The sequence below is a fragment of the Euleptes europaea genome, chromosome 3 (assembly GCF_029931775.1).
Source record: "Euleptes europaea isolate rEulEur1 chromosome 3, rEulEur1.hap1, whole genome shotgun sequence".
Lineage (NCBI taxonomy): Eukaryota > Metazoa > Chordata > Lepidosauria > Squamata > Sphaerodactylidae > Euleptes > Euleptes europaea.
In genome coordinates, this window is record NC_079314.1 from 118,922,115 (window position 1) to 118,948,073 (window position 25,959).

At 48.9% G+C, this 25,959-nt stretch overlaps 1 protein-coding gene across 1 annotated transcript in view; it reads right to left on the minus strand.

The window, feature by feature from the left end:
- The window catches only part of PLXNA4 (plexin A4), a 587,111-nt gene that overhangs the window by 536,598 nt on the left and 24,554 nt on the right, over positions 1 to 25,959 (minus strand). Inside the window, exon 2 of the mRNA XM_056845760.1 lies at positions 709 to 1,982. Coding sequence (XP_056701738.1) covers positions 709 to 1,896 — 1,188 coding nt within the window. The 5' untranslated portion in view covers positions 1,897 to 1,982. The remainder of the gene's footprint in view (positions 1 to 708; positions 1,983 to 25,959) is intronic.

The window sequence follows — 25,959 nt, forward strand, 5'->3', positions numbered from 1 at the left end:
GTACAGGACGTACAATTATTGCAATCACAAGTACTGCAATTACAATGTAGCCATCAGAAAGGTGAACGAAACATAAATTTGTGGTTTAAAAAACCCCCAAAGTATTCTTGCGTCCACAATACCATACCAACAAAACATGCAAAATATTTTATGAGTGGAAGACCCAGCTTGAGATGCATATAGGGCAATCCTAAATGGAGTTAGACTCTTCTAAGTCCAATGACTTCGATAAGCTTGGTGGTGGTGGAAAGTGCCATCAAGTTGGAGCCAAGAAAGTCCAGGATCACTACGCAGAGGCAGGCAATGGCAAACCACCTATGAACGTCTCTTGCCTTGAAAACCCCATGAAGGGTCGCCGTAAGTCGGCTGCGACTTGACACCACTTTCCACCTCCAAGAAGCTTTAGAGCAAGGGTGTCAATCTAAATTGTTATGAGGGCCAGATATGACACCAATTTCACTTGGCCAGGCCAGGCCTCGCCAGCCCAGATCAAGAGTAGGTGGGGGGCGACTGCCTTGGCTGGCTCGCGGGCCAGATAAGAACTCACAAGGGGCTGGATCCAGCCCGCTGGCCTTATGTTTGACTCAGCTGCTTTAGAGAAAACTTAAAGTTCCACAAAAGACAGTTTGAAAGCCACTAGCCTAGATCATACATGTAAGCAGGCAAACAGAGAACAACTGGGTATCTCTAGCTAGAATCTGGACTTACCGCACTGCTACAGGGAATATCTTTCACTTTAAGCCAGGCCAGATCCAATGTACCTTCGCCCCTATAGCAGGATTGCAGCCTCTCCTTAATACGGTCGTTAATCTTTTTTAGGACGAATATGCACAGAGCTGACTCATCCAGTGACTTCATTTTCCTCTTCTGTCCCTTGGAGAAGACAGCAAAGAGGATGTCATCCTCTGGCCGGATGCCCAAAGACCTGGCCAAGATGGACCCTGCCTTGGACAAATAGGCCGCTTGGAGCAATCGGTATTCCACTCCGTTCTTCTCACAGCCAATGGGGACCTCAACATAAGAGTTGAACGCCGTGTCCTCCTTGCAGAGGCGAACGAGCTTAGAAGTATAGACCTGCTCCTTGGTGGTGGAACCAGGTGGAGAAATCATCTCAGGCTGGAGAGTCAGAAAGTAGACAAAATTACCGCTGCTGAAGCCATAGATGTAGTAGATGTCAAAGTCTGGGATGATAGTGAAGGTATCTGATGGGATCTTGATCATAGAGGCGACAAACTCGTCATGGAAGACATACGCAAACATCCCTTCCGCCTCCGAGTTCTTGGGCAGCTTTCTGCTGGAGATGGTGGGGAAATACTCCGGCTTGCCATCTACTGCAGTCGCAATGAACAACTTGTCGTCCATGTTGTTGTACGAGACGATCACTCCAAAAACGGAGCCGCTTTCGTTCACCCCGGAGAGGTAATGCTCCTTGTTGTGAAAGGGTTCTCCTAGCTTGAACAGGTCATCCAGCCTCAAGAGTTTACAGATGCCCTGGTATAAACTACCGCAGGCAATCAACCTGTTCTCTTTGTAGTCTATGAGGAGCATTTTGTTGACGTTGTTGGTAGACGTCAACTGTTCGTTACAAGGCTGGACCAGTCTGGGAGGATAACATTTTGGGTTGTCGATATCGGGACCCGTTTCGTGAGTCACCAGCTCCTTCAGGTCGCTGGAAAGTTTGTAGATCCGATTGACGGCCCCCAAATAAATGTGCCCTTTCCTCTCGTCTACCACCAAGTGGTTAAAATACTCGTCGGCCTTATCCACGATGAAGGTGAGGAAAGGTCTCTTTGGGTGGGACGGCTGTTGCCTACCAACTGAAGGCAAAGTCACAGCACAGAGGAGAAGAGGGGAAATGAGACAGGTCCATCTCCACATATCTGTCGTCCTCGACATGGTTACAAAAAGTTTTTGTATTCCTAAAAAGGGAGGCCCGGAACTGCAAGCGTTCTCAAAGTGTTGATCCCGTGCTGGAGCTTATCCTACAGGGAAGGAGGAGAAAAAAGGCGGAAATGCATTATTGAAAAGTGTTTTTCCTCCCCTCTCCCTCCTTCAAGAGCTGAGCCAGCATCAGAGAAAGCCCATTTAATTGCTAATCCTCGTCTTTTCATCTCTGCTTAAGACCGCCACAAAGGGAGCCCCCTTGAAAGAAGAGATGCCAAGACAGCACAAACAAACACCCAGACTCATGTCAAAACAGCAGAAAAAGAATCTGAAGGTGATAGAGAGAGACATGGGACCGGGACATACATAGCGCCTCCTTCCAAGGAGACCGTCTAACATAGGATTGCCGAACTCCAGGTGGGGCTTGGAGATCTCATAGAATCATAGAGTTGGAAAGGACCACCAGGGTCATCTAGTCCAACCCTCTGCACAATGCAGGAAATTCACAACTACCTCCCCCCCACACCCCCAGTGACCCCCTACTCCATGCCCAGAAGATGGCCAAGATGCCCTCCCTTTCATCATCTGCCTAAGATCATAGAATCAGAATCAGCATTGCTGACAGATAGCCATCTAACCTCTTATTAAAAACCTCCAGGTTACCACCTCCCGAGGAAGCCTGTTCCACTGAGGAACAGCTCTAACTGTTAGGAAATTCTTCCTAATGTCTAGACGGAAACTCTTTTGATTTAATTGCAACCCGTTGGTTCTGGTCTGACCTTCTGGGGCAACAGAAAACAACTCGGCACCATCCTCTATATGATGGCCCTTTAAGTACTTGAAGATGGTTATCATATCCCCTCTCAGTCCTCCTCTTCAGGCTAAACTCCTGGAATTACAGTGGATCTCGAGACGACAGAGATCAGTTCCACTGGAGAAAATGGGTGTTTTGCAGGGCGGACTCGATGGCATTATTCCCTGTTGAGGTCCCTCCCCAAACCTCACCCTCCCCAAGCTCCACCCCCTCAATCTATCAGAGTTTCTCAGCCTGGAGTTGGCAAGCCTGTTCCAAGACCATCAATAAACTTAGAAAGACGTTCAGAAGAAGAAGCTCCTTCTGAGACCACAAGTGATGGGGAAAACCACGCGTTTCTCCCTGACCGTGGGAGTTGGTGATGCTCCACCCGCACATCTGATGCTCCACCCACACCAGTTCCAATCCAAGGAGCCTCGAGGCCGCTTTGCCAATAAGCATAAGCGGGCGTTAAAAATGCCGTTCTCGCTATAGTTTTATGTGGAAGTGCTCCAAGAGTTCTTAAAAATGTCAGTAAGAAAGATGACCTAATTATACGCGAGTAAATCCAGAGAGAAGAGTTACCATATCAATCCCCCCAGACGGCTTCGGAGATTTCCGAACAATGTACAAAGCCGGTTTTTAATGTCTAGCGTCTGGGCTCCCCTGACCGGACTGTGACTCAGACATCAGCTATGAGGGAACTCATTTTCCAAGCACATGGGGCCTCAATTTTTATTGTGACCATGGCATGGGGGGTGGAGAACAGGCGTTAGCCTAGCCCCACAGTGCCGTTGTCCTGACCTAAAATGGCTCCGATCTGCCCCATGGCAGGGGGGGCTGCATGCATTTTATTTATTTATTTATTCATCATTTCAACTTCCACCCCCCTCTCCCCGGCGAAGGCCAGGCTCAGAGCGGCTTACGGAGGGGTATAGCATCCCATTAAATAAACAAAAGCTTAAAAACAACATTTAAAATAGCCCTATAAAGCAATCATACCATTCCTAAGTTATATGAAGAAGTTAGAATTATTTAATAATGGCTAGTTTTATTATGTATCAGGAGCCCCATGGTGCCGAGTGGTCAGCTGCAGTACTGCAGTCCAAGCTCGGCTCACGACCTGAGTTCGAGCCCAACGGAAGTCGGTTTCAGGTAGCCGGCTCAAGGTGGACTCAGCCTTCCATCCTTCTGAGGCCGGTGAAATGGATACCCAACTTGCTGGGGGTAAAGGGAAGACGACTGGGGAAGGCACTGGCAAACCACCCCGCAAACAAAGTCTGCCTAGGAAACGTCGGGATGTGACATCACCCCATGGGTCAGGAATGACCCGGTGCTTGCACAGGGGACCTTTACCTTTAGTTTTATTATGCAAGTCCAAAGTACATACATCTTGAGAGTGAAAAGTTGAATAAAAAGCAGTATATTCAATGATATAAAGTCACAACAGAATATTATGTGGACGATTACAGGAGGAAAACAAAATGTTATATGTTTACCAACTTAAAGCTTGCTTTTGTATATTTCAGATTTTGTGTTTGTAATGTGTTGTCTGTATTTTGCTGAATGAGTACGTATTTTTATGGTTATGAAATAAAAACTTCCAAAAAAAAGTCCTAAGTTATCTAAGGCGACTCTAAGATGTAACATAAAGCTACAGCCAGGCAAGCAGATGGATAAGATCCCAAGTTGGAATATGGGTGTGGGGGTGTGGATATAATAGCAGTGGACATTAGGAGAGAGCATTTATATATAAGGGAACTACAGCTGGCCTCAACCATAGGCCTCGTGGAATATAGCACCAGAAGCACCCTGGGACTGGAAACAAGTTAGCTTCTCCATTGCTTTACATGGCTTTACATTACAAACTCTTAGGGTTGCCAGCCTCCAGGTGGGGCCTGGAGATCTCCCAGGATTACAAGTGATCTCCAGACTACATAGATCCGTTCCCCTGGAGAAACGGCTGCTTTTGGAGGGTGGACTCTATGGTATTCTACCTCACTGAGGTCTCTCCCCACCCCACACCCTGCTCGTCCCGGGTTGCACGCCCTAATTTCCAGGAATTTCCCCACCCACCGTTGGCAACCCAAAAACTCAGTATTTCCAACCAACCTCCCCACTTTCTTCAAGCCTCACTACTGCCACCCAGAGGCGGGAAAAGGACTGTATCTTAGATTCTGCAAAGACAACCCCAGGTTTATACTGAATCAGACCCTAGGTCCATAAAAGTGAGTATTGTCTACTCAGAGTAGCAGCAGCTCTCCAGGGTCTCAAGCAGAGGTCTTTCCCATCACCTCCTTGCCTAGTCCCTTTAACTGGAGATGCCGGGGATTGAACCTGGGACCTTCTGCATGCCAAGCAGATGCTCCACCACTGAGCCACGGCCCCTCCCTCTCCACTCAACAGCATGCGCGGACATATCCAGCCCAAATGGGCATACTTATATGATGTGTGTGTGCCACACTGATCAGGTTGCCAGCTCCTGGTTGGGAAATACCTGGAGATTTTGGGGGGCAGAGCCTGAGGAGGGCGGGGTTTGGGGAGGAGAGAGACTTCAATGCTGTAGAGTCCAATGGCCAAAGCGGCCATTTTCTCCAGGGGAACTGATCTCTATCGGCTGGAGATCAGTTGTAATAGCAGGAGATCTCCAGCTAGTAACTGGAGGTTGGCAACCCTACACACTGACAATTTCTATTTCTAGGCATGCACTTGAAACATTCACACCGCGGGAGACAACCCCGAGGAGGAAACAACAACGCTTTCACGAGAAAGGCACATAAAACTTCCTTCCTTCCTTCTCATCTCATTTCTGCTCCCACATAATACTAATAATAGTCAAGATTCCCATTCAAGCGAATACAAAGAATTAAGTGACGGGGACTTTTTTTTGTAGCGACATAAGAGGGGCCCCCAAGAACGAATGTTTCTTCGCAGCAATGAAATCCCGTTTGCCAATTGTCACCCCCCACTTATGAATAGGGTTGCCAAGTGCCAGGGCAAACCCCCGCCAATCCACCTGGCTGCCCACCAACCAGCTGAGGGTTGGCGGGCAATGCGTGCATGCACGCCTGCCCGCGGTGCCACGTCACTTCCAGCTTACACCCGGAAGCACCGCATCGCAAGGGGCCGTTTACTACTCCGCGATGCGGTGCTTCCGGGTGTAAGCTGGAAGTGACGTGGCACCGCGGGCAGGCGTGCATGCACACTCAAACTAGGAGTTTGAGAGGCAAACAGCCCCCTTGCGATATGATTACACCCAGAAGTGCCGCATCGCAAAGGGCCTTTTACCACTCAAACGCCCAGCCACGCGTGCGCACGATCTCGTCCCCAAGAACCTCCCGCCAGAGGAGAGGGGGGTCCCAGCAAGCCTACTTATGAAGCAACTGGTAGCACATGATCTGGCCCCCAGTAGCAAACCATTCACTCTACTGAATTTAGACGGCCTGCTAGCATTCCCATGGAAGCACAACACTAGGGTTGCCATCCTCCAGGTGGGGCCTGGAGATCTCTTAGGATTACAACTGATCTCCAGATGATAGAGATCAGTTCCCCAGGAGAAAATGGCCGCTTTGGAAGGCCGACTCGATGGCATTATGCCCTACAGTGGTCCTCCCCTCCTCAAACCCTTCCCTCAGGCTCCACCCCCAAATCAATTAAGTACCCAACAGGTCAAGAAAACATAAATAAACATTCAAGGCCAAAGGTAATACAATCTAAATATTATGTCAGTACAAAATATGTATATATTTATTTCGGGATAAAATCTAATACCCCATATGACACATATAAGGCCCTGCAAAAGCCTACCAAATTGACACATGAACGCATGAACACATGAAGCTGCCTTATATTGAATCAGATCCTTGGTCCATCAAAGTCAGTATTGTCTACTCAGACCGGCAGCGGCTCTCCAGGGTCTCAGGCAGGGGTCTTTCCCATCACCTACTTGCCTGGTTCCTTGACCAGGAGATGCCGGGGATTGAATCTGGGACCGTCTGCATGCCAAGATGTTCTACCACTGAGCCACAGCCCCTCCCCATACTCATATAACACATTAAGACATAAAATCACACAATTAAACTCTGACCCTACACGTTTCGGCCATACAGCCTTCTTCAGTGGTCTAAGCAATCAACATTCCGGACTCAAAAATATACATAAATATATTAAAAAATCTTTTTGACTATATGTGCGTTTTTTTTGCAAGAAAATATATAATTGCAAAACTTCTTCCTCTGTTTTAGGCTTCCATCCACAAGGGAAACTAATCCTCATAGAATCATAAAGTTGGAAGGGACCACCAGGATCATCTAGTCCAACCCCCTGTACAATGCAGGAAACTCCGAACCACCTCCCCCCCCACACCCCCATACTCCATGCCCAGAAGATGGCCAAGATGCTCTCTCTCTCTCTCTCATGAACTGCCTAAGGTCATAGAATCAACATTGCTGACAGATGGCCATCTAGCCTCTTCTTAAATACCTCCAGGGAAGGAGTGTGTGTCTCTCCCTTAAATGAGGGCATGTACTATTGCAGCCTATCATAAATACGATTGTCAACATCACATAGTCATGAAGAAGTCAACATCACATAGTCATGAAGAAGTCATACAGTCTGGAATAGTCGCCCCTCAAATCTCCAGGAATTTCCCAACCTGGAGTTGGCAACCGTAACACAGCTCTTTCGAGGGAGAAGAGGGAGCGGGGAAAAGAACCGGCGTGTCTCCAAAATTGCTTATGGCTCACATCCGAAAACGGTAAAATGTCTGCAGCTGGGAAAAGCAAACAGGCTAATGTGATAGCAATACCCAACCTGTCACCGCGCGGGACTCCAAAGAGACCGATTAAAAACAAACAGTAAGGAAGCAGAAGATAGAGAAGGAGCCAAAATGGGGCCTCCGGGCTCGGGACTGCGCCGCTCCGTTTGCAGCCGAAATCCAAACCGGTGGCTTAAGGCTCCGCGAGGGAGCTGGAAAAGACTTGGAAGGGAGCTGGAAACGAGAGAAGAAAGTTGAAGCTCTTTGGGGTCTCCTCGAGCAGAAACCTCCAAATTTAGTTCAAAATTCTGCTGTTGGAGAGAGGCAGCCGCAGGTCTCACAGGTCGGGTTGCCAGCTGCCCGCTGGTGGCGGGCAAACCCCCGGCAATTGACCCCTCTGCCCGACGACCTAAGGCCTTGCGAGGGGCCTTATTCCTCTTCGTCTGAGTGGTAAAGGGCCGCTTTACCACTCAAATTAAGAGGTAAAGGCCCCCTGCGAGGCGGCACTTCCGGTTGTAAACCGGAAATGATGCGTGTGCGCCGCTGCGCACGCTTTCAGACCGCAGCCTCCTGCCAGAGGAGAGGAGGGACCTGGCAACCCTACTCACAGATAGGGGACAAGTAAATCAGTGGCTTAGGCCTTTGTACGGAAGCCATATTGATTTATGCTGCAGTGCTTAGGGTGCAAGGTTGCAAGGTTTTGGGGGGAGCCTGAGGAGGGCGGGGTTTGGGGAGGGGAGGGACTTCATTGCCATAGAGTCCCATTGCCAAAGCAGCCATTTTCTCCAGGGGAACTGATCTCTATTAACTACGTGTTATGTGAAGAAATACTTCCTTTTAATAGTTTTGAATCTCTTCACACAACGCATAGTTAAACTGTGGAACTCCCTGCCCCAGGATGTGGGGATGGCTGCCAACTTGGAAGGCTTGAAGAGGGGAGTGGACATGTTCATGGAGGAGAAGGGTATTCATGGCTACTAGTCAAAATGGATACCGGTCATGATGCACCCCTATTCTTTCCAGGATCAGAGGAGCACGCCTGTTATATTGGGTGCTGTGGAGCACAGACAGGATAATGCTGCTACAGTCAGCTTGTTCATGGGCTTCCTAGAGGCACCTGGTTGGCCACTGTGTGAACAGACTGCTGGACCTTGGTCTGATCCAGCATGGCCTTTCCTATGTTTTTATGTTTTCTCCATTATCTGAGGAGCATGCCCATTATATTAGGTGCTGGGGAACACTGGCAGGATAATGCTGCTGCAGTCATCTTGTCTGTGGGCTTCCTAGAGGCACCCGGTTGGCCACTGTGTGAACAGACTGCTGGACTTGATGGGCCTGGGTGTGGTCCAGCATGGCTTTTCTTACATTCTTATGTTCTAACTGGAGATGCTGGGGATTGAATCTGGGACCTTCTGCATGCTAAGATGACGCTCTGCCACAGAGACACGACCCCTCTTTTTTCCATCGTTCTGCTTGGGGTCAGCTGGAGGTGGGCACCCAGACCGCAACGAGGCTTTGCCAGCATCAACCCAATGCTGCCTTCCTCTGGGTACCTCGGTTATGCTGTAGGAATTGCAAAGAGAGACAGAGAAACAGAGAGCGAGAGAGGCCATGCTGACTAGGCAGGCTCCCAGCGAGAGATTCGCTCTGCGGCAATTCAGCACCAAGCTCAGCTACACAATCCTCCTTAATCTCAGCTAAACATTTTTCCCCCCTCTGGCTTCTGTGAACAAACCCTGATTACCATGGACAGAGCTTTCCTCGGGAAACCCAGGCGGAGACAGAAAAACTCAGACGCGGGACATTGTCAACGGATTCCCCCCCAACAAAGAGCACCTTCTAACCGGAGCTAAGTCCATTTAATTCACAACCAGGTGGAAAATGAAGACGGCAGGGCCTCCCTTGGAGAGGATCCTGTTTCGGCAGCCCTTTTTCTTGCAGGCTCAGAGTGAGAAATAGATCTCTGCAAACAAACAAAAAATCCAAAAGCAAGCTTCGGCAGGCTTGTACGTGTACTCCTCGGCTGGAAACCTCCAGGGCCTGTTTAATTCTAGACCAGCCAATCTCCTGCACCGGTCCAATGACTCATGGAGCCTAGGAGACCGTTTCCACGCTGGATAAATCACGGGCAGAACGTGGAGACTGCTTGGCAATCGTACCTGACTTTGCTCCCTATTACCAATTTGGAGGTAATTAACCCATTTCCATTTTTCCCCTTCTTTTCCTAGGCCACTGTTTGTCACCGTTGGCAGGACAGGGAGACATCACAAGACGTCATAGTCCCGCTGTACACCGCATTGGTCAGGCCGCACCTGGAGTACTGGGCGCAGTTCTGGAGGCCTCACTTCAAAAAGGACGTGGACAGAATCAAGAAGGTGCAGAGGAGAGCGGCGAGGATGACCGGGGGCCTGGAGACCAAGCCCTTCGAGGAAAGGCTGAGGGACCTGGAGATGTTCGGTCTGGAGAAGAGGAGGTTGAGGGGGGACAGGATTGCTCTCTTGAAGTATCTGAAGGGCTGCCACTTAGACGAGGGCAGGGAGCTGTTGGCAGCAGAGGAAAGGACTCGCAATAATGGGTTTAAATTGTGGGAGGAAAGGTACCAGCTGGATATTATTCATTAATTTATTGTGTTTTTTTTATCTTTCCAAAAGAGACCACAGTAATAGTCATACATTGGGTTCAAGACATGTCCAAGTTGGGGAGGGGGGGTTGACAGCCACGATGAGGAGAGGGGCTGTGGCTCAGTGGCAGAGCATCTGCTTGGCATGCAGAAGGTCTCGGGTTCAGTCCCCGGCACTTCCAGTTAAAAAAGGACCAGGCAAGTCGGTGATGTGAAAGACCTCCACCAGAGAGCCACTGCCAGTCTGAGCAGTGACCTTGATGGACCAAGGTGGTGATTCGGTATTCGGCAGCTTCTTGTGTTAGGAGGCAGTGTTGTGGCACAGTGGTAGAGCATCTTCTTGGCATGCAGAAGGTCCCAGGTTCAATCCCCGGCATCTCCAGTTAAAGGGACCGGGCCAGTAGGTGATGTGAAAGACCTCTGCCTGAGACCCTGGAGAGCCACTGCCAGTCTTAGTAGACAATGCTGACGTTGATGGACTGAAGGTCCGATTCAGTAGAAGGCAGCCTCATCTGTCCATGTGATTTCCCCGCATCGAAAAGGAGCTGAAAATGATCCTATGAATCAACCATGGCATCTTCACCAAGGGAGTTATCCTAGCAAGCAGAAGTCTTCCCTTGTGTACTTCTGTTCCTCTCCCCCTCCCCTGCCAAGAGAAACACCTATTTCCAACAGAGATTTTTAAAAGAATAATAATAAAATTGCTATTTATCCTCGGACGAGGTCCAGGAGTCAGAGAGAGAAGTGAGGTGAGTAAACTCTAATGGAGCACTCTGCACTTCTGTTGACAGAGAGCTCCTGCTGAGAAACAATTCCCAGATTGGCCCGGGGCAAGGGTGATTGACGGTAAGTGGTCTGCCGATAGCTATAATAAGGCCATTTGGGTGCCTCGGGTAAGTGAAGGCTCAGCCACTCTCTTGTTTCCAGCTGCCCCAACCCCTTGGGATCACTGGACCTAACCTGTGGTTATCCCCCACCCGCCACGTTAATGACAGTAACAAATAAGCCAGATACCTGTCGCAGCCCTCACCTGTGTTGATGGCCACAGGCATAAAGGTAATGGTAAAAGTAGTCCCCTGTGCAAGCACCGGGTCATTCCTGACCCATGGGGTGACGTCACATCACGACGTTTACTAGGCAGACTTTGTTTACGGGGTGGTTTGCCAGTGCCTTCCCCAGTCGTCTTCCCTTTACCCCAGTGGTTCCCAAAGTGGGCAGTACCACCTCCTGCGGGATGGGCTTACCTAGGGGGGCACTAAGAGGCAAGGGGGCAGCAGGGGGGTGCTAGAGGTGGGGCCCTTCAACCGAGTTGTTCCCTTATTTACAATAGATCAGGCTATGGCACCATGCTGGCAAACTTGGTGGAAACTATCAGAATTCTTTTCCAGACTTTGAAGAGCTGGTACCACTGGATCACGTTCATCAGTTTTGTTGAATAAATTTCAGCTAAAAAGTTTTAATTTGATTTTGAATAGAGGTGCAATTAATTGTTACTGTTCTGAAATTTTGTTGTTATTATCTTCTTTAGTGAGTCACGCAAACCCCTTTCGAATACTGCTTTTTATGGGCTAGGGTAGGGAAAGCTGGAGTTGAGTTTGAGGAACCAAGGGGGCGGTGGCCTGAAAAGTTTGGGAACCGCTGCTCTACCCCCAGCAAGCCGGAGTTCTCATTTTACCGACCTCGGAAGGATGGAAGGATGAGTCGACCTTGAGTTGGCTACCTGAGACCAATTCTGTTGGGACTGAACTCAAGTCACGAGCAGAGCTTGGACTGCAGTACTGCAGCTTACCCACTCTGCGCCACAGGCATAGATGGCTTTAAAAGGGAATTAGGCTCATGGAGGAGTGGTTCCTCAGTGGAACAGGCTTCCTCGGAAGGTGGTGAGCTCTCCTTCCCTGGAGGTTTTGAAGCAGAGGCTAGATGGCCATCTGTCAGCAATGCTGATTCTATGACCTTAAGCAGACGATGAGAGGGAGGGCATCTTGGCCATCTTCCGGGCATGGAGTAGGGGTCACTGGGGGTGTGGGGGGGAGGTAGTTGTGAATTTCCTCCATTGTGCAGGGGGCTGGACTAGATGACCCTGGTGGTCCCTTCCAACTCTATGATTCTATGAGAGGTCCCTCGGTAGCTAATAGCCATGGTGAGACTAAAGGGAACCTCCACATTCAGAGGCCTAGTAATTTGTTTTAAAACTCTTTCTCATGTTGCCTTATTATACATTTGAATTTGGGTTTCAAGATGCTTGAGCTTTTTCAGTGCAGTGATATAGTGGTTCAAGTGTAGCACTGAGACTGGGGGAACCCGAGTTCAGGTCCTGACTCAGCAATGAAGCTCACTGAATGCGCTCGTGTCAGGCATTATCTCTTGGACTGATCTACTTCGCAGGGTTATTGTGAGGATAAAATGGAGGGAAAGATAACCACGTACACTTGAAAGGAGGAGGAGATCAAATATAATCTATTATCAGCTTGACAGACTATATTGGGCAAAGCCTCTAATATAAAGGCTGCTTTTCTTGTCTTTGACATTATTTAAGCACGGGCACATTTTTGGACTCGTTTGTTCCTTTTTAGGGGGAAAAATGTGGCATATATTTTATTTGTAGGTCAGGCTTTTAACAAAAGTGACATCTTTTAAAATAAGGGATGTTTAGCAACCACAAGCCCAGAATGCCTGCCAGAATTGCTTTCTCCAGTATTGGATTTCTCGCAACCTCACAGGCAGGTGAAACTTTGGGTGGAAAAGCATTCCAGCCTAACCTCCTTTCCCACAAGCACAGAGATTTTATGTGCGGTACTTACATTGAGAAAAAAACGCAACCCCTCTTCTGCTACTGGAATTGATGCAACTATGATTTTGCAACTATTGGTGCAACGTTATTTTGATGGATGTGCAAATCAGCCCTTGGCTGATGAAATTACTTTAAATATGTCCACCAAATCTGAAAACATTCAGCTGAATATACGAATATGTGGGGGCGGTTCAGATTCAGAATGTGCCAAAAATGGTGGGAGGGGGGAGAAGAAGAGCCTGTGGATATTGTGTATTTGGATTTCCAAAAAGCTTTTAACAAAGTCCCCCACCAAAGACTGCTAAGCAAACTTCATAGTCACGGGATAAGAGGACAAGTCCTCTTATGGATTGAGAGCTGGCTGAAAAATAGGAAGCAGAGAGTAGGAATCAATGGTCAGTTCTCCCAATGGCAGGATGTGAGCAGTGGGGTGCCTCAGGGATCTGTGTTGGGACCGGTGCTTTTCAACCTGTTCATCAATGACCTGGAGTTGGGGTTAAACAGTGAAGTAGCCAAGTTTGCAGATGACACCAAATTATTTAGGGTGGTTAAAACAAAATCGGACTTTGAAGAGCTCCAGAAGGATCTCTGCATACTGGAAGAATGGGCATTAAAAAGGCAAATGAGATTCAATGTGAGTAAGTGTAAAGTGATGCACATTGGGACAAAAAATTCCAACTTCACATATACACTGATGGGATCTGTGCTGGCAGCGACAGACCAAGAAAGGGATCTTGGGGTGGTAGTGGATAGCTCAATAAATATGTCAACCCAGTGTGCGGCTGCTGTAAAAAAGGCAAATTCCATGCTGGCCATAATTAGACGAGGAATAGAGAATAAAACTGCTGCTATCATACTGCCCTTGTACAAATCTATGGTTGAGACCACACTTGGAATACTGTGTACAGTTCTGGTTACCACACCTAAAAAAGGATATTACAGAGCTTGAGAAGGTTCAGAAAAGAGCAACCAAAATGATTAGGGGACTAGAGCAACTGTCCTATGGGGAGTGGTTAAGACGCTTAGGGCTGTTTAGCTTGGAAAGAAGGCGGCTGAGGGGAGACATGATAGAGGTCTATAAAATTATGCATGGTTTGGAGAGAGTGGACAGGGAGAGGTTTTTCTCCCTCTCCCGTAATACTAGAACACGGGGTCATCTGCTAAAGCTGGAGGGTGAGAGATTCAAAACAGATAAAAGGAAGTATTTTTTCACACAACGCATAGTTAAATTGTGGAACTCCCTGCCCCAGGATGTGGTGATGGCTGCCAGCTTGGAGGGCTTTAAGAGGGGAGTGGACATATTCATGGAGGAGAAGGGTATTCATGGCTGTTAGTTAGAATGGATATTAGTCATGCTGCATACCTATTCTCTCTAGTATCAGAGGAGCATGCCTATTAGTTTGGGTGTGGTGGAACACACTCAGGATGGTGCTGCTGCACTCGTCTTGTTAGTGGCTTCCTAAAGGCACCTGGTTGGCCACTGTGTGAACAGACTGCTGGACCTGATGGGCCTTGGTCTGATCCACCAGGGCCTTTCTTATGTTCTTATGTTCTTAAGAGGAAGAGGAAGTAGAAGAAGAGTTTTTATATGCCAATTTTCTCTACCTTTAAAGAGTCTCAAACAAGCTTACAACTGCCTGCCCTTCCTTTCCCCACAACATACACCTTGTGAGGTAGGTGGGGCTGAGAGAGCTCTAAGAGAGCTGTGACTAGCCCAAGGTCACCCAGCTGGCTTCATGTGGAGGAGCGGGGATTCAAACCCGGTTCTCCAGACTACAGTCCACCGCTCTTACACCACGCTGGCTCTCTACGAAGAGACGTTTGCCTCGTCTGGCGGTTCTGTCGCTTGGATTTAAGAACACAGTTTACTTGCAAAAGTGTCTACTTAAACAAGATGCATTAAAAGCCAGCCTCTGCAAAGCTACACCTTGCAACGGCAGTAAAATATATCTAGAGAGAGGGTGGATTTAAAAAAAAAACACCTTTTATCACCCCTCAGACTTGCACAAAACACCCTTGCCAGACACGATCTGGAGACTTCAGTAGGAGTTCCCAGGTGCAAAGAAGATGCTGCCTCAGAATTGGGCCCTTTGTTTGCACATACAGATGCCGGGGAACCATCAACAATCCCACAGCAGCCCCAACGGCTGCAAAGTAATTGCTTAGCCTCATTAGTGAATATTTATCATCGCTGCAGAACAGTTTGGCTAAGGTGGCGCGAATTAAACACCCCAAAAGACAAGCTGGACCTTCCACCTGCATTGGTTGAACAAACTGGGATGGGTTGAGAAAGCTGGAACGCGTCCTGAGGAGGGCAACCAAGATGGTGAGGGCTCTGGAGACCAAGTCCTATGAGGAAAGGTTGAAGGAGCTGGGAATGTTTAGCCTGGAGAGAAGACTGAGCAGAGATATGAGAACCATCTTCAAGTGCCTGAAGGGCTGTCATATAGAGGAGGGTGCCGAGTTGTTTTCTGTTGCCCCAGAAGGTCGGACCAGAACCAACGGGTTGAAATTAAATCAAAAGAGTTTCCGTCTAGACATTAGGAAGAATTTCCTAACAGTTAGAGCGGTTCCTCAGGAACTGCTAGGAAAAGCGGAAGGCAGCAAGAAAAGAGGAAGACCCAACAAGAGATGGATTGACTCTATAAAGGAAGCCTCAGCCCTAAGTTTGCAAGACCTGAACAAGACTGTTAAAGATAGGATGTTTTGGAGGACATTGATTCATAGGGTCACCATGAGTCAGAAGCGACTCTATGACACTTAACACACACACGCAAGCCAAAGATTCGCCTACAGATAGCTGCATATCAAATACCAATGAAAGGCACACAAGACTAGGTTTTTCCCCCCTGCTGGAATGGTATAGTGTAGCCCGATTGCGTCCAATCTCGGAGGCTAAGCTGGGTCAGTACTCGGAAGGGAGACCTCCAAGGCAGACTCTGCAGAGGAAGGCAATGGCAAACCACCTCTGCTTAATGACTTGCCTTGAAAACCACACCAGGGGCCGTTATAAGTTGGTTGCGACTTAATGGCACTTTACACACACACACAAGTTGGCAATGCCCTGACCTGGATGGCTCAGGCTAGCCCCCCTAATATTCTAGGTGAGGTCTAACCAGAGCAAAGCGATACCATCACATCGCGTGATCTGGACACTATACTTCTGTTGATAAAGCCCATTTTGTGGCAGCAACCACCATCCTGGGGCACAAAATTTGAGGACCCCTATTGTAACAGAATCGATCCCTTGACCAACAAAACCTGATTTCTGCATTCGGCGAGGAAAGGAAGTCGAGGCTTACCACCACAAATCCTCTGGACTTAGGTGTAACCAGCGCCAGCTGAAGTCCGCCTTGAATTAGGTCTGCACTCGTGGGGTTTTTTTTCCTTCCAGATTTGTGTTCCTAACGTAACTCATGAGCCCGCCGGAGTCTCCGACCGAGGCACGCTTCGGCCGTGCCACCCAAAGGGGCCAATCGCTCGGCAAATACAAACGCAGCCTTAAGTTCAGTTTTATCGGCCCATCTCTGGCAGGTAACCGATCAACTATTTAAGGTATGTTTCTCCTCGGGCAGCAATTTTAAAAGGAGGGAGGCGATCCCCTGAGGCGCCGTGCCAAAAATGTACTTATTCCAAAAAAGGATGTGCTGGAGCGTGCTTTGTTTTGATCGGGAGCTCTTCTCCTAGGGAAATGGTTATACCGTAGGTTGTGTGATAAAACTCCGAATGCGCTGATGGAACAATAAGAGGCCGAGGACACCATATTGGCGGGCAGTGCTTTGGGTAGGGTTGCCAACTCCAGGTTCAGAAATACCTGGAGATTTGAGGGTGGAGCCTCAGAGGGTGGGCTTTCGGGAGGGGAGGTAAACCAGATCTAGCCGTCCCCTACCCATGCGCACACATTTCACATCAACACCCTTGGTCCATCAAGATCAGTATTTTAGGTATGGCAGCAGCTCTCTAGAGCAGTGGTTCCCAACCTTTTTTTGACCAGGGACCACTAGGACTTTTTTGTTCGGTGCAGGGACCCCAAGGTTCAAAATAAAAATTCAGAGAATTTGAAAATAAACTTTAATCATAACTGTCAGTTAAACATTAAACTTAGAATAATATTTGAATATACATTTTTATAATAGATAACTTTTAATTGAAAATATTAATTTATTATGGGTTTATAACTTTGTTTCGCGGACCTTAATTTAGTTCTCGTGGACCCCTGGGGGTCCACGGACCCCTGGTTGGGAACCAGTGCTCTAGAGACTCAAGCCAAGGCCTTTCACGTATCCCACTGCCTGGTCCTTCTAGCTGGAGATGCCAAGGATTGAACCTGGGACCTTCCACACACCAAGCAGATGTTCTACCAGGGAGCCACAGCAAGCCCGTTCCCTGAAGGCAGAGTGACTCTTAATACCTAGCCAAGATGAACGAGGCTAAAAAAAAGGGCCTTGCAAGAGTCACACACTGCTTCCCCGAGGTTCATCTCCAAGCAAGCAATGGGAAGGTACCTCCCGGACCCTCTCGCTCCTGGAGGAAGCAGATGAACAAAGCTTCCTGGTTGGTGACAGATGCTCTACCAAGCTATGGATATGGGCAGATACCCAACCATGGACACTAGTTGGGCCCTGGGTTGTCAAGATGCTGCAGACTTTGGGCATTCAAAATACCTTCAGAGGCCCAAAGGTTCATACTGTTCCCCTCATTTGATCTCCTCATCTACAGGGTTGCCGACTCATGGAAACCCCGTCCAGAAGATGTTCCAGGCAAGAAACAAGGAGAGGTGACTTGCCATTGCCTGCCTCCATGCTGCAACCCTGGACTTCCTTGGTGGTCTCCCATCCAAGTACTAACCAGGGCCAACCCTGCTTAGCTCCTGAGATCATGCTAGCCTGCTCCATCCAGGTCAAGGCAAGAGATGTTCACAGGTGGTTTGCCATTTCCTGCCTCCGTGCAGCAACCCTTGACTTCCTTGGTGGTCTCTCATCCAAGCACTGGCGATGGCCGACCCTGCTTAGCTTCCAAGATAGCACTAGCCTGGGCCACCCAGGTCAAGGCAAGAGATGTTCAGAAGTCATTTGCCAACTCCTGCCTCTGCGCAGTAACCCTGGACTTCCTTGGTGGTCACCCATCCAAGTAATGACCATGGCTGACCCTGCTTAGCTTCCGGGATCATGCCAGCCTGGGCCATTCAGGTCAAGGCAAGAGATGTTCAGAGGTGGTTTGCCATTGGCTGTCTCTGACAAGCAACAACCCTGGACTTCCTCGGTGGTCTCCCATCCAAGTACTGACCATGGCCGACCCTGCTTACCTCCCAAGCCCTGAAGAGTTTGGACTAAGCTGGGCTATTCAGGTTGCTCATCTATGAAAAGCATAGCAAAACAATATGTAAAAAAAAAACCCTTCTGGCTCTGTTTATGCAATGAGTCATTACAGATCGCTGTGTGGGCGACAAGCATCCTGGCATAAAGTGCCCCGAGCTACATGTTTCATGGAGTCCCACCTGTTCTTGTCAGTAAGTCCCCACCCATTCTGTGCGAGGCACACGTGCCCCAGAGCGATCTTGGCTTCAGAGTTCAGAGAGGGTAAGGGCCGTGGGCAAGCACGGGGGGGGGGGGAGCAGGATGCCTTTGGGAGGGTTGAGGATGCCACAGTTTGGCCCAGTTTCTTGAGGGGGAACTCCCCAACGGGACCCCAGCAGTGTCAGAGTTCGGGGCAACACTGAACACACACATGAACATCTGCAACTGCCTTATACTGACCATTTGTCCACCAAGATCAGTGTTGTCTACTCAGACTAGCAGTTGCCCTCCAGGGTCTTAGGCAGAGGTCTTTCACATCACTTTTGGGTTACTTTGGGGTCAGGAAGCTATTTTCCTCCAGGCCAAACTGGCTAGGGATCCTGGAGGACTTTTTTTTTTTTTTTTGCCCAGCGTGGTGTAGTGGCTAACAGCGGTGGTTTGGAGCGAAGGACTCTGATCTGGAGAACCGGGTTTGATTCCCCACTCCTCCACAGGAGCGGCAGAGGCTAATCTGGTGGACTGGATTTCTTTCCCCACTCCTCCACATGAAGCCAGCTGGGTAACCTTGGGCTAGTCACACACTCTCAGCCCCACCTACCTCACAGGGTGTCTGTGGTCGGGAGGGGAAGGTAAGGTGATTGTAAGCCGGTTTGATTCTTCCCTAAGTGGTAGAGAAAGTCGGCATATAAAAACCAGCTCTTCTTCTTCATCATCTTTTGGGCATGGCACAGGGGTCACTGGGGGTGTGCGGGGAGGAGGTAGTTGTGGATTTCCTGCATTGGGCAGGGGGTTGGACTAGATGACCCTGGTCTCCAAGGTGATACTGGACTCTAATCTGACTCTTCCACTGAGGACCAACATGGCTACACACCTGAAAAAAAAACTTTTTAACAAGGCATCCCCAGAAAAGCAAAAATCAGGACACAGAAGGACTGGGGAGGGGCTGTGGCTCAGTGGTAGAGCATCTGCTTGGCATGCAGAAGGTCCCAGGTTCAATCCCTGGCATCTCCAGTTAAAGGGACCAGGCAAGGAGGTGATGTGAAAGACCTCTGATGTGAAAGACCCTGGAGAGCCGCTGCTGGTGTGAGTAGACAGTACTGACTTTGATGGGCCGAGGGTCTGATTCAGTAGAAGGCAGCTTCATGTGTTCATCTGTGATAGATCACAGGCAGATTTCAAAACATAGAGGATGTCCCTCATGCTTAGGGACAGCTGCAGGTTATAAAACTGGCAACACATTGCCAAAAACCTTGTAAACAGAGAGAGGGAGAGAAAACAGCAATTAAGCACTTCCAAGAAGTTCCAACCAGAATTGCAGAGAGCCATACAAGACCCAGCCTGTTTGTTTTGAGGCTGTTTTGCGCCAGAAAATTCACCGGCGACCGCATTTGAACATGATAGGAACAACGTTCCTCTCAAACCCCCACTGCACAGAAAAAGATTTAGAGAGAAAACAAGCTTACAAAACATCAGTGGCATGCATTCTGCTCAACCCCTCCCTGGTACTAGTGAACAACTCTGTGCTAGCGAAGGATGCTCTATGAATACTGGGTAAATGCTCAACAAGAGCAGCCGCACTGGATCAAATCAACGGTCCATCTTGTGCAGCGTCCTGTTTCACCCAGTGGACAAACGGAGGCCCTTTGGAAGATCTACAAACTGGGAACCGAGACCAAAGCTTCCTCCTGTCGTACTCAGGAGATAGGGGCATTCAGAAGTATACTGCCTCTGGACACGGAGATTTTATTTAGTCACCATGGTTCACAACCACGGATGGACCTTCCTTTCATGAATCCATCGAACCTCCTCTTAAAGCCAACTGAGCTAGTTGCCATCACTATCTCTTGTGGCAGTACTATCGCACTTTGGTCACATTATGAGAAGACAAGACTCACTTGAAAAGACCATAATGCCAGGAAAAATGGAAAGCAGCGGAAAAAAAGGAAGAGGCGGAATGACTCCATCTTCCATCAAGGAAGCCACGGCTCTCAGTTTGCAAGACCTGAGCAAGGCTGTCAATCATAGGATGATTTGGAGGCCAACCCTGCTTAGTTTCTGAGATCTGATGAGACTGAGCTAGCCATGCCATCCAGGTACCAGATTTTTAAAAATTAAGCCTTTTTTTTTTTTAACGGAGAAGAATTTGAGTGCTTAAGCCCCACACCTTTGGCCCAAAGGGACGCAGTTCAAACAAGCCGTTCACACCTCCGTCTGCCATTTGCAACATGCCAACAATGCCCTTCCACCCTCTACGTTGGACAAACAGGCCAGTCCCTGCAACAAAGATTAAATGGACATCTGACATCAGAAACCACAATATTCAAAAACCAGTGGGGGGAACATTTTAACCTTCCAGGACATTCAGTTGCTGAGTTAAGAGTAGCAGTTCTCTTACAAAGGGGTTTCAAAGGGAGATTAGAAAGAGAGACTGCTGAATTACAACTAATAATGAAACGCAAGACTATGCATTCTCAGGGACTGAATAGAGATCAGGGATTCCTGTCTCATTACCAATGCGGATTTCTCCACACCTACTACCCCTCTGTATATCATGCCCGCTAATGTCATTTACTTGCTTTTGACATTTGCATTGCCCTTAGGTGTCTGAATTCACTCTTCTCTGCTTAAGGACAGATTACATTAAGGACAGATACATTCCAGCTGTATCTGAAGAAGTGAGCTGTGGCTCACGAAAGCTTGTACCCTGCCAGAAATTTTGTTAGTCTTTAAGGTGCTGCTGGACTCATGCTCTTTCTACTGCCATTTGCAAGAAAGTGGCATCGGAGTTGGGTGCGGGCTTGGTTTGTTGGATTTATCCCCTGCTGCCTGTCTAGATGAAACACTCAAATTAGACGAATTTATACTCCAACTATAAAACGATGTTATGTTACCCTGTAAACAGCTGCCTATAAAAAGGAATGTTTGTTCATAATTACACATGCCTTTCCAAACATCCGGGTCTTTTGACTGACTGACGTTCATCACAATTCAAATTTCAGCCAGAAGGCATCCATTTTTGGCCACACGACACCCCTGCGAGGTATGCTAGGCTGAGAGAGAGTGAACTGGCTCACGGAGCTTCGAAGGCAGATGAGGTTTCAAGCCAAGATCGCCCAAGGGCTAGGCCAACTCTAAACCAGGGGTGTCAAACAGGCCGAATCCAGCCCCTTGAGAGCTCTTATCCAGTTAGGGTCGCCAACCTCCAGGTACTAGCTGGAGATCTCCTGCTATTACAACTGATCCCCAGCTGACAGAAACCAGTTCACCAGGAGAAAATGGCTGCTTTGGCAATTGGACTCTATGGCATTGAAGTCCCTCCCTTCCTCACACCCCGCCCTCCTCAGGCTCCACCCCCTAAACCTCCCGCAGGTGGCAAAGAGGGACCTGGCAACCCTATATCCAGTCTGCGAGCCAGCCAAGGCAGCCCCCCACCCCCATCCCCACCAACTCTCAATCTGGGCTGGCGAGGCATGGCCCGGCCAAGTGACATTTATGTCATTTCCAGCCCTCGTAACAATTGAGTTCGACACCCCTGCACTCAACCCTGCCACCCTGGCTCTCCTTAAGAACGTACTGACTAAATCATTTAACAATCTCTCACATTTCCAAAACGTTCAAGGCAGCATATCGCCAGCCAGCCGCAACAGACAATAAAACACCCACACAATGCATAAATACGTTGTGTGTATGTGTAAAGTGTCATCAAGTTAACAGTCAACTTGGGCAAAAGAAGAACAGAGGTGGCTCACCATTGCCTGCCTCTGCACAGCAACCCTGGACTTCCCTGGTGGTCTCCCATCCAAATACTAACCAGGGCCGACCCTGCTTAGCTTCTGAGATCGGGCCATCCAGGTCAGGGCAATAGGCAACAGAGGTGGTTTGCCATTGCCTGCCTCTGCACAGCAACCCTGGACTTCCCTGGTGGTCTCCCATCCAAGTACTAACCAGGGCCGACCCTGCTTAGCTTCTGAGATCTGATGAGATCAGGCCCGCCTGGGCCATCCAGGTCAGGGCAATAGGCAACAGAGGTGGTTTGCCATTGCCTTCCTCTGCATAGCAACCCTGGACTTCCTCGGTGGTCTCCCATCCAAGTGCTAACTAGGGCCGACCCTGCTTAGCTTCTGAGATCGGGCCATCCAGGTCAGGGCAATAGACAACAGAGGTGGTTTGCCATTGCCTGCCTCTGCATAGCAACCCTGGACTTCCTCGGTGGTCTCCCATCCAAGTGCTAACTAGGGCCGACCCTGCTTAGCTTCTGAGATCGGGCCATCCAGGTCAGGGCAATAGACAACAGAGGTGGTTTGCCATTGCCTGCCTCTGCATAGCAACCCTGGACTTCCTCGGTGGTCTCCCATCCAAGTGCTAACTAGGGCCGACCCTGCTTAGCTTCTGAGATCGGGCCATCCAGGTCAGGGCAATAGACAACAGAGGTGGTTTGCCATTGCCTGCCTCTGCATAGCAACCCTGGACTTCCTCGGTGGTCTCCCATCCAAGTGCTAACTAGGGCCGACCCTGCTTAGCTTCTGAGATCGGGCCATCCAGGTCAGGGCAATAGACAACAGAGGTGGTTTGCCATTGCCTGCCTCTGCATAGCAACCCTGGACTTCCTCGGTGGTCTCCCATCCAAGTGCTAACTAGGGCCGACCCTGCTTAGCTTCTGAGATCGGGCCATCCAGGTCAGGGCAATAGACAACAGAGGTGGTTTGCCATTGCCTGCCTCTGCATAGAAACCCTGGACTTCCTCGGTGGTCTCCCGTCCAAGTACTAACCAGGCCGACCCTGCTTAGCTTCTGAGATCTGATGAGATCAGGCTCGCCTGGGCCATCCAGGTCAGGGCACTAACAAAGAACCACAGGCCTATAAATACGGTTTTTATGCTCTGGTTGATTTATTTTCTAGACTGCAAGGCTTTTAATGGTTGGTTAATTTTGATCCTTTTTGTGCTTTTAAAGGATTCATAAGGATTTAAAAAAGGAGAGCCAGCGTGGTGCAGCGGTAAAGAGCGGTGGACTCTTAATCTGGAGAACCGGGTTTGATTCCCCACTCCTCCACGTGAGCGGCGGACTCTAATTTAGAGAACTGGGTCGGTTTCCCCACTCCTACACATGAAGCCAGCTGGGTGACCTTGGGCTAGTCACAGTTCTCTCTGAACTCTTTCAGCCTCACCTACCTCACAAGGTGTCTGTTGTACTAACGTCAACTGTTCTCTGTTGGTAATATTGGTAACTACATTTGTGCTTTTTAGGAACCCTGTATTTTAGGTGCTTTTAAATACAAATGTGCACAATATATAATAAAAATAGATTTATTGATTGTTTTATTAGATGGTGTTTAGCTCAACCCCTTCGGTTTCCCCCTGACTTTTAGGTTGAGTTTTTCTTTTCTGTTGAGAAGCAAACAAATAAACTATCTTCAGAGGCTGTGGGCAGCCAAGAAAAGGGGGGTAGCTTGAAAGTCACTTCGAATAAGAAAAAACCTCCCTTAATTATGCCTTCTTGGTATTTCCAAGCTCCTGGGTTTCCTTTGAGGAATTACGCAGGCAAAAAAATGAGCCATAATGTCGTCACGTGGTTTCCGAACGGGATCACCCCAGCCAGAAGAGCCCAGAAGACAATTCTGTTATTGGCAAAGAAAGAGAAAAGATGGTCTTTGACATGCATCAGCCTGGGGTGGGGGGGTTGTACTCCCCCCACCACCACCACCACCGGCTGCCTGTCACAGGCTTCCCGAACTCCTGCCATTTCCCGATCAATGCCACTCCGAGCTCCTCTTTATTGCTTCCATGTTGACGAGATGTCATTAAAATATTATGACATCACCCGACGGTAATAAACTCCCCGTGCAAAGCTCGGTGACATTTGGAGACAAGCGGCTGACAGGGACGGCTTTCAACATCCTTCCGACACCCTTGGGGAAATGTTCCAACGGAGTTTCTTCTCTGCCTTCCCCCACCCCCTCAACAAGCACGCAACGGATGCTTAAGCTCTGAGTTTTGGCTGATCCCCCCCCCAACACCTACCCTTCCAAATCTTTATCTTTTACCCATTGGCCAATCCTTAGGTCAGTGGTTCCCAACCTTTTTTTGACCAGGGAACACTAGGACTTTTTTGTTCGGTGCAGGGACCCCAAGGTTCAAAATAAAAATTCAGAGAATTTGAAAATAAACTTTAATCATAACTGTTAGTTAAACATTAAACTTAGAATAATATCTGAATATATATTTTTATAATAGAGAACTTCTAATTGAAAATATTAATTTATTATGGGTTTATAACTTTGTTTCGCGGACCTTAATTTAGTTCTCGCGGACCCCTGGGGGTCCACGGACCCCCAGTTGGGAACCAGTGCCTTAGGTACTAGCTGGAGATCTCCTGCTATTACAACTGATCCCGTGAACACATGAAGCTGCCTTCTACTGAATCAGACCCTCGGTCCATCAAAGTCAGTATTGTCTACTCAGACCGGCAGCGGCTCTCCGGGGTCTCAGGCAGAGGTCTTAACATCACCTACTTGCCTGGTCCTTTTAACTGGAGATGCCGGGGACTGAACCTGGGACCTTCTGCATGCCAAGCAGACCCTCTGCCACTGAGCCACGGCCCCTCTCCCTGGCTCTCCATGGTCTCAGGCAGAAATCTTAACATCACCTACTTGCCTGGTCCTTTTAACTGGAGATGCCGGGGATTGAACCTGGGGCCTTCTGCATGCCAAGCAGGTGCTCTGCAAACTGAGCCACAGCCCCTCTCCAGCCAATAGAGATCAGTTCACCTGGAGGAAATGGCCGCTTTGGCAATTGGACTCTACGGCACTGAAGTCCCTCCCCTCCCCAAACCCTGCCCTCCTTAGGCTCCGCCCCAAAAACTTCCCGCTGGTGGCGGAGAGGGACCTGGCAACCCTACCAATGCTGTACCTTTAACCGTCCACCTGAGCATCTCCTCATGGATATCCCGCTACGCATAGCAAAAATAGGGTTGCCAACTCCAGGTTGGGAAATTCTTGGAAATTTTGGGGGTGGAGCCTGGGGAGGGAAAGATTTGGGACGGGGAGTGGAGGGGAGAGACTTCAGCAGGGAATGGTCGTTTATGCATGGGTACTTTCACTCACGTTCACCCCAGGTCTGTCTTGGTTGTTCCTTAGAGTTATGCATGAGTTTTCCCTCCGTTAGAGAAGACCTCGCTGCCAGCCCTGGCAAATCCCGGGACTTCCCGTTCTTCTGTTAACCCGATTCTTCCCTCTCCCCTGAGCTCATACAGTCCACCCTCCAAAGCAGCCATTTTCTCCAGGGAAACTGATCTCTGTCGCCTGGAGATCAGGTGTAATTCCAGAGGATCTTCAGGACCCACCTGGAGGCTGGCAACCCGAGCATGCCCTGTTTTCCACACCAGATTCATCCCTGCTCCTACACATAAGAAAACCTTGCTGGGTCAGAATACAGACCCGTCCTGTCCCGTTGGTGGACTACATAGCCAACAAATGCCCCTGGAAGCGAGACACGAATGTAGCAACAACCTCGGCCTCGGTTGTCTGCATCCAGCATTTGGAGGTATACTGCCTCTATGCCTGGAAGTTCCACTTTGCTTTCACGGGCATTTATTAATACAA